Here is a 9,218-nt window from a genome sequence, read left to right on the forward strand (position 1 = left end):
ATCTGACATGGGGAAGCTGTGTCCCCAAGTCTGGTTCCTGGTCCCAGTTGGTTTTCCTTGGCCACTGCTGCCTCCTAGCTAGGAGTGGCAAAGATATACCATGGAGGTGGTGGACTCAAGTGGAAGAGCAATTCCTTGCTGTTCCCTGCTCACTCTGCAGACCAAAACCAAGTCCTACGCCCCATGCTTTCCTCAGACCAGGATCACCTCAGTGTCAGGAGGGCATGAGGAGAGGGGAAGAGTTTCAGATTGAAACTGCTCCCTCTCTCAGAAACATTCCTAGTGTTGGATGTTCTATTCATTTTCTTCTGCTAGATATGAAGGCCTGTTTGTGGCTAAATTATCAAGCTGGGCCCTGGGTTGCACGCTCCAATAGCCTCTGCTCATGTAATTTCTGGTCTCCGGGGCACCCAAATAAGAATCAGTGGGTGGGGCTTAGTTTGGGTCCAGACAGAGACTTTGGAGACTTTTGCATGTGCTCCGGTGATTTGTAATCAGGACGTGTCGGAGCAGACTCAATCTATCGAGTCTGCTGGAGCATTCTGATTAGATGCTGCAGTGTCTCATGTGTTCAGCGTCCTATGTTTCAAGATGGCAGTGGGGACACTTTAACTAAAGCTTGTTCAACAGTGCCCCTGCTGCCATCTTGAAACATGGGGCGCTGTATACATGAGACACTGCAGGCATTTTTATTAGAGTAGCTCTCAGGAGTGCTCTAAGTAAAACACCCACCTCCCTCACCCCAGAGCACATGAACAGATGCCCTGTGTGGACATGCTCAAAACCTCCCAGAGACGCACTGCAATTCAGGATCTAGTGATTACCTTTTTTTACAAATAGGCTATCAAGATTTGAGCTATCATTTTCAAACTTGGGTGCCTAAAGCTTGGGCAGCAAAATAGTAAGTGCTGCTTTCAGAAGTGCCAAGTATCGGTGTCTGTTAGTTGACTATATGTGCCCAGTAGCTGTCAAAATAAAGTCTAAAGTGTTTCACTGGGGACTCACGATTCTGGAAAAAACTCGTTCTTGGTTTTTAGCTCTAGCAAGTCTTAAAGCATTAACCACATGTTCTGTGACTGAAGTGAAAGGCAAGATTGCTATTAGAATGATGTGGTTCCAAGCTCCAGTGTCTAGTAGGGTTCATGAGCTGGGAAAGGTTGCTTCCTGGAAGTGTGAAAAGCTAGGGAGTTTTCTGGCCCCTCAAGATTCATGAAGATACTGGCCCATCCAGCCAGTCTCTGCCCTGCTAATTAAGGATTATTAAGGGCCAAATTCCAAAATTCGATACCTCTTGTTGAGTAGCAACTTCTTATTTAGTTTCACAATAGTCAGAGTACCTCCCTGAATAGTAAGATACTCCTGAGTGAAAGTAAGGCTCTCAGAATTTTAAAACAGAATACATGCTGGCATTCTGGGCCAGGCTAAATTTCTTAGGCACCACTTAAACAATGTAAGTGGTACTTCTGTATGGCATCTTGTGCTGCTCACCCTCTGCACCGGGGTATGCGGGTGGGGAGTGAATGGTGTGAATTTTACCCCATATAATTTCTCATACAAAAATATATGAGACTGATGACAGTTCATTTTTATAATATACAATGATAACCAAAATAGTGAAAAACATATTATCTAGGATTTTGTTTTGTAAATATTATCATTCTTTTTGAACAATGACAGCTGTGCAGGTTCATATGAGATGTATGGAAGCTCTTAAAAATGCACCTACAGCAGGACAGGAAAAATGGATAACTGCAACCTTTTCTTTCATTTCTTTCTTCTTGCAGGAGGCTGCTGGGCATTATAACTAAAAAGGATGTCTTGAGACATATGGCTCAAATGGCAAATCAGGACCCTGAATCTATCATGTTTAACTAGGCTGGTAAGAGGAGATGGAAAGAAATAACTTTGAAGGAATCTCTTCCAGAGTAATGTAAAGGCTACGAATGGCATTTCATTTTGTTTAAAGAGAAAAAAAAGTGTGTGAGGACAGGCCCAAGTCATGACAGGGGAGTGAATGCAGGATGGCACTTAATTTAATCAGGTAGGCAATTCTGAAACTATACAGCTGCAAAAATCAAGCTGTGTTTCCTTAATGAGTTTCCTAACAGCTGAGTTGGCATGGATGGAGGAAGTGTAAGTAATATGGTGTGTGGCAACAACCAGCCAGGGGCACCAGAGGAGTACACCAACATTCACAACAACTCACTAAACAGAGGTGAAGACTCGAAAACATATTTATACATAAGCAAGCTTTGAGGTCTAAACTAGAGAACTGTGTGTGTAGGAGTCATGTTGATTGTTTTGTTACTGAAGTCATGGTTATTTATTTGCTACAGAATTATACGGAAGTATTTTCATGAGAAAAAAAAATCATCCTATTTATGGAGAAATTTGTCATTTCCATCTATTTTTGTAAAAATTAATGTGAAATTCAGGTGGAAATAAAGCTGCAAGAATGCACTCTAGTTCACCACCCCCTTACCCTCTTGTCCTTTGCCCCCTGCTTGAAGCCATTCTACTTACATACCAGTAGTTCAGCAATTCTGTCTCACAGTTCTCTGTACCTAGTGTTTGAAATGCAGCAACTAATTGATTTGTAAAGATTCATTATTTCTCTATGCAAGTTTTGCATTTTTTGGTACTGTATTTAGTATTATGTAATTTACTATTACCCTGGAGAGAGTGCAAAAGTCCATGGGAGAAATGTGTAAAAGCACAGAGGAAAGAAACCCAGCTTCCACTGACTCTAAATGAGAGTTGGGTGTTTCTCCACAATGTCAACAAACGAAACATTTTTTCCTCAGACAAGAGAAACTCTGCAGTGTTTTCTGTCTCCCATTTAATTTCTTGTCCTTTAATTGGCAACTGTCTGCATTTTCTAACAGGTTACTTTACTGTAACAGGACTAAAATTGCCACTTTTTAAGGCAGCTTGTGCCATGTATAGAATTCCAGTTGCAACCCTCCACAGCACCCTGTTTGGACAAGGGGTCAGAAAAGCAATTAATATTTTGCTTTTGCTGTTGTCGTTATCCTCTTTTTCAATTAACTTCACATAAATGTAGGTTTAAAAGCTCATGGTAGAAAAGAGATCTGAGTACATTAGGGTGGCAATGCTAAACCTTCCAAATTTGATGTCAGGGTAGATGCAAAATGTAGGCATTTTGGCTCAAAAATCCTATTTTGCCTAAAGACATCTAACTGCCAATTGCACAGATATAAGATCCTATTCCCACCTGTGGGACTAAATTTGTCCTTATGGGCATGCATGGAAGGGATTCTCTAAAGCCATTTATACTCTATGGTTAAACATTTTCAACTGGGAAAGTATGTATCTCTGTAAAAGGCCCTAAAAGTATGGTCAGAGAAAAACAAATGGGATGGGTAGTGGGGAGGGAAGGGGGTTGGATTCTCTCTCATACCTTTCACTATCCATTAGCCCTAGTGGTTAGGCCACTAGCCCAGAGAAAGGTGCCCATCACCCTGAGGAGGTTTGAATTCATGCTCCCCACTTTTCAGGAGAGTGCCCTAAACACTAGGCTGTGGGCTAGAAAGGGCCAATTGTGTCCTCCATCTAACTCATAAAAGCTGGCCAACCAGAGGGATATATGAAGACAGAGGAGAAGAAAAGCAGGAGAGTTCTGGTTCTATGACTTTAATGGATAAACACTGCCCTGGAAGACAGACGAGGGCCATAGATTCTGGTCCATGCCCCGCTTACCTCTTTCCCTCTTTCCTCCCCTTGCTGATTGAGGATAGGGGTCAAAACTGAGGGGACTCCTTCCTTTACTGGGAAGGGCTGCCTCTCTGACTACTTTTGATAGCACTGGTTACAAGATATGCTAATATATGATCTGTTAATGGCATTATAATAGTAAACAATTTGCAAGGGATGCTGGTTTTGCGAAGAAACAATAAAGTGTTCTGACTTTAGGCTGGTGTACCTGTTTGAGGCAACTCTGGTAAAACTAACCGTGAATACAAGCTAATCTGGTACTAGTTAGTGTTAACAGCTTGGGTTCAAGCTGTGGGTATCCTGTGGTCTTAAACTTAAGGTGTTCATACCCCACAGCCCCCCAAGTCTATCCATACAAAGACTTGTTCATGGAAACATGCAACAATTTTCTCTCCAAGTCACAGAGGTGTGATTAGAGCAGTGGTTCTTAACCTATTTTCTAGGGCAGTGTGAAATAGCATGGTTTTGTTTTGATTTCTGTTTCACCATTTTCATGGGACGGTGTTTCGTTTCATTGTTTCTTTTCATTTTGAAGCACTGCTCTATTTCATTTCGTCAAAACTGTTTTACTGTTTTGACGCATTTCGATGTTTTGCCCGTAGGCTATAGTGGGGAATCATGAAAGTGCCTATAACTTTGTCATTTCCTGCCTGGGTTTGATGAAAACTGCAGGGGTGGTAGCCCCTTCTGAGGGCATGAAGCCTGCCAAGTTTCAAAGAGATAGGTGCAGGGGTTTCTGGGAAACCACATCTCGAACTGCTAAAAGCAAAACTCATGTCACTTGCCAGCAGTGATAGCTTCCTGTTATCTCGCACGCAGATCTGGCCTGTGCCCCCAGGAGGGCTGTGGCAGACTCCTCCCAGGGGTGTGGGCCCCCAGATCTGTACGCAGGATGACAGGAGACTGCCGCTGCTGCCTGGGACTGGCGCTGGGCGCATCCTGCACCTAGCACTGGGAAGACTGGTGCTGTTGGTGGCCCCAGGCAGCATTGGCAGCCTCCCATCATCCTGTGTGCAGATCTGGGGGCCTGCACCCCTGGGAAGAGTCTAGCAGTGCTGGGAGAGCCAGTTGAGCTCTGTGGGGCTGGTGGAGCTGTTTGGAGCACAGCCCTGGCTCTCCCTGCCTCCTACCACTGGGCTGTGCTCCAAGTGGCGCCACCAGCCCCATGGAGCTCAGCCTGGTGGCTGGACATGGTGGGAGATCCAGTGGTGGATCCAATTCGAGTGCAACCCTGGTGAGCACAGCCCAGTTGTGGGATGCTCTGCAGTCCCATGGAGCTCAGCCTGGCAGCCGGCAGCGGGATGGAGTCACTGGCCAGGGCTGCACTTAGAGCAAGGGCTGTGCTTCAAGTGGCTCTGCCACTGTCTCTCCACAGCCAGGCTCACAGCTGTGGGTCTGTGGAGTCTCCCGCTGCCAGGCTGTGCTCACCAAGGCTACATTCTGAGTGGCTCTGCCACTGGCTCTCCTGCTGCCTCCCGCCACCAAACTTAGCTCTGTGGGGCTGGTAGAGCCACTTAGAGTGCAGCCTTGGCTCCGACCACAGCCCAGCTGCTGGAGGCTCCACAGTCCCATGGAGCTGAGCCTGGCAGTGGGAGGTGGTAGAGAGCCTGTGGCGGAGCTGCTCGGAGTACAGCCCTGGCCAGTGGCTCTCCCCTACCTCCCACTGCCTCTGCCACCAGGCTCAGCTCTGTGGGCCTCAGGAGCCACTCAGAGTGCAGCTCAGTGGCGGGAGGGGGGGGAGAGCCAGGGCTGTGCTCCGAGCGGCTCCACCAGCCCTGTGGAAGTCAGCCCAGCAGTGGGAGGTGGCGGGAGAGCCAGTGGAGGAGCCACTGACAGCACAGCCCTGGCTCTGAGCACAGCCCTGGCAAATGGCTCTGCCCCACCTCCCACTGCTAGACTCAGCTCCGTGGGGCTGCGGAGTCTCCCACTACTGGGCTCTGCTCACCTGGGCTGTGCTCAGAGCCAGGGCTGCACTCCAAACATTGAGGGATCACCTATCCCCAGATTACCTTGTTTTCACTGCTATTTTGACTGAGTTAAGAACACACTTTCTTGCAGTGTAGCCATCTCTGGAGTTATAAATTACATCTTACATAATTCCTTTCACAAGCCCTTTACCACACTATTCTCAATCAGTGTTTTCTGTCAATATATAGTATGCCCAAAATGCATTTCAGGAGTAATGGATACAGATATAGATCTCAGTCATACATATTTAACCAATTCCGTTGATCTGAAGATGTAGTCATAGAAGCTGGCAGTCATTTCAACATTTGGGTATATACAGATGTCCACGGAAGTTAGATTCGATTTAAAAATGGCCACCCAATCTAAGGTAAATTGGGGAGGGCTTGAGGGGATTAAGGGGGCAAGTAGGGTCTGCAGGGAGGGTTGGAAAGGGATTGGGGGACTGTTGAGGTCTGGGGGGTTGGAAAAAAGTGGGGAGGCACGCATTGTCCACTGAGGGGCTTGGGGGATCAGGAGGGCAAATGGGATCCGCTCAGGGCTTGGTAGGATCCAGGAGGGTTTGGTGGCTACCAGAGTCCATGGACGAGGTCTGGGAGGATTTGGGGGTAGGGTTGGCAGGATTGGAGAGGCTTTCTGATCCCACCAACCCACTATGGGTCCCCTCAGTCCCCCATCCCACCTCCCTCCCCCCGATGCTGCCACACTTCTTTCAATCCTGAAAATAACTCCCAGGGCTTGTTTTACTGGCATTCACTGATCTCAGGGGGCTGATGGAAGTAAGTTGGGGTGGGTGGGCAGACAACTGGGGGAAATGGTGACTCTGGAGTGGTTAGCATGATGGGTGGCTCTTTCTCCCCTGAGACCAGGGTCTGTTTTTAACCCCCAACCCTCTCCATCCCCAGGTGAACAACCCCCTGTCCCTACAAACCAACCCCCTCAATCCTGCCTGGCCCTCCACCCACCCTGACTTACTTCCATTGACTCCCAGCACCAGCAAATGTCAGTAAAACTGGCTTTGAGAGCAGCTCCTGGAATGTGGGGGTTGGCAGGCTTGGGAGGGGTTGGCTGGTCTGCATAGGGAGTTATCTCTCTGGGGGTGGGGCAAGGGGCTCGGGTGCTAAAAATAGCTTAGTGCCGGAGGCGGGGAGGGCCATAAAAATGCAGCCCTGGTGCTTGGGCCAGCAGCTGGGCTTTCTCAGCCCTGGAACTGGTCCAGGAACTATACAGAACATTAATTAGATCAGTCTTGCTAGACCTGATCTAAGTTAGACTACCTCTAAGTTAGGGTTAACTTAGATTGGGTTGGCCATTTCTAGACTAGTCTAAACTTCCAAAACTTATGTACGGTTTGAACTTTGGTTGACCTAACTAAGGATCTAAGTGTAAAGTCTGAACCTGAGTGAATTAAGTTAGATCAGGTGGCCATTTTTAACATGATCTAACCTTCCCCTAATCTTTGCGAACAGCTATACCTAGCCATAATGTTCAATATATGCAACTACAGTTCAATGTTGGCTTTCCAGTTATTGGACTAAGATGATGTTGAACTGAGTAGATAAATACAATCTTCAAATACCAAAAGTCTAGCATTATACCATTGTTATGTGTGAACTGTGCTCAGTTATACCCAACTTGTGATATGTAAGTGCACTGATCTGCACCAGGAGGCCTTTGTTACTGTGCAAAACATGGGTAATATTCACCAGACCTTTCTCTGACTGTCACTGTAATAACAGCTAATTTTTATGGTGGAATGAAGCAGACAACAATACTCTTTAGGAAGTGTATAAGACCCCTATATATTGAGTGAATAGTAATAAATATTGTTTTGACTTGTTTTTAATTGTAAAAAATGGTATACATATGTTGCACCTTATTAAAAATGAAGTTTGGCCTCTATTTTTAAAATAAAACACACTTACAGTACCATAAAAACTAGATGGACATATTGTACAATGGCAATGCTTTTATTATATTGTATATGGTCATAAGTTTACCATTTAACTCTTAAGGGTCACTAGTGAATGATTTGAGATATATAACTTTACCAATCACGGCTGAGATATGGCATTTGAAGTCCAGTGTAGGATCTACCAAGTAGTTCTGCATTGTTTTTGAAGAGGAATGTTGCAGCACATTATTTTAGTATCATAAACTCTTTACTAAAGAATTCTCAGAACTGGGAATTTGTTTCCCCTGCAAGGTAGTTCTGCTGGCTGTCTTCTTTAAGGAGCTGTAAGGCAGCTAATGCCAAATAAGTCCAGCATGGATTTTAGTTTATGTTTGTGGTTTAATGATTACATTTTTAGATTAGAGCTGGCTCACTGAATGAAAATAGTAGGTGCAATCCTGCATACTTAACTAAGGCAAAACACCAATTAATTCTGTGTTTCAGAATTGCTTTCAGTGAGTGTAAATAATGTAGATTCTTCCTGGTTAACATGCTGCGAAGCGGAAGGAATGGAACCATGTTTTTATGCAAATTCAAGGGTTTGACCATGAAAGTCATTATAGTTCCCATGAAACACTCTAAAAAAATAAGCCTGATGTCTTGGCCACCTTCCAATTAAAGTAATTACTCTCTGCCTACTTCAGAATTTCCCTGCAGTCTTCAAGGACACAGTATTTTTCATTTCCTCTCCCATTTTTGTACAGGTCAACTGTGCACTATTAAACACCTTTTAAAGTGTTCACAAGCAAGTGAAAGAAGGCCTAGTAGCCCATGATTTGCTGCAGATCTTGTAGTGTGGTCAGCCCCTCCCCTTACAGGTGTAAGCACATATAAATCTGTGCCTGGAAGCCAGATAGCAGCAGCCTGTATAAAAATCTAGACCAGGATCCATGACTGAGCCTGGCCACCACAGGCCCTTGAAGCTTTGGAGTATCTTTGGAGCAAGCTTAAAATCAGGTCCTAGAAAGATAACAGTTGGTGCTGTATTCTTACATCTGTGATTCCTCTCTAACACGAGGCTCTCCTTCTCCAGGACCCAGACCAGCTGTCATCTCCCAATGGGCTTGGTGGCAGCTCTGTTCCTTTCTGTTCTCCCACTCAAATATTGATCGCTTCTTCCTCCCACAACTCTGCTACAAAACACCAGACACCACCATGTCTATGTCCAAGTTCTGCCTTGCTCTCTCCCACCTTAGCATCAAATACTGTTTGGTATAGTCTCTTCATAGCCCTACTCCACTCATACTAGTCCAGCTTCCACACACATGCATGCGTGCGCGCGCACACACACATACACTCTCTCTCTCTCTCTCTCTCTCTCTTAAAAAATAGGAAAGGTCTCTCCCAGGAAATCATTCCGGAGTCCCAGGGATCCATAGTGACATATAGGTTTTTGACCGTCAGATATAGTCTGAGAACCAAGAAGAGTTCAAAGCGCCAGTCCTGCAAAAATTAAATACTCACAAATATAAATGTAGGTAAGTGTTAATATCAAATCTAATAATGAAATGCAAAAGACATACATGACTAAACAGTACACTTAAGGCCTATCACACAGCTGATT

The 9,218-nt window shown here is 45.4% G+C and overlaps 1 protein-coding gene across 1 annotated transcript in view; it reads left to right on the plus strand.

Moving 5' to 3' along the window:
* Positions 1–2,180, plus strand: part of CLCN4 (chloride voltage-gated channel 4) — a 60,745-nt gene extending 58,565 nt beyond the window's left edge. Inside the window, exon 12 of the mRNA XM_019525538.1 lies at positions 1,785–2,180. Within this exon, the coding sequence (XP_019381083.1) occupies positions 1,785–1,875 (91 nt within the window). The 3' untranslated portion in view covers positions 1,876–2,180. The remainder of the gene's footprint in view (positions 1–1,784) is intronic.
* Positions 2,181–9,218: the final 7,038 nt, after the last annotated feature.

This window comes from Gavialis gangeticus, unplaced genomic scaffold (assembly GCF_001723915.1).
Source record: "Gavialis gangeticus isolate Ggan-Ray unplaced genomic scaffold, GavGan_comp1, whole genome shotgun sequence".
Lineage (NCBI taxonomy): Eukaryota > Metazoa > Chordata > Crocodylia > Gavialidae > Gavialis > Gavialis gangeticus.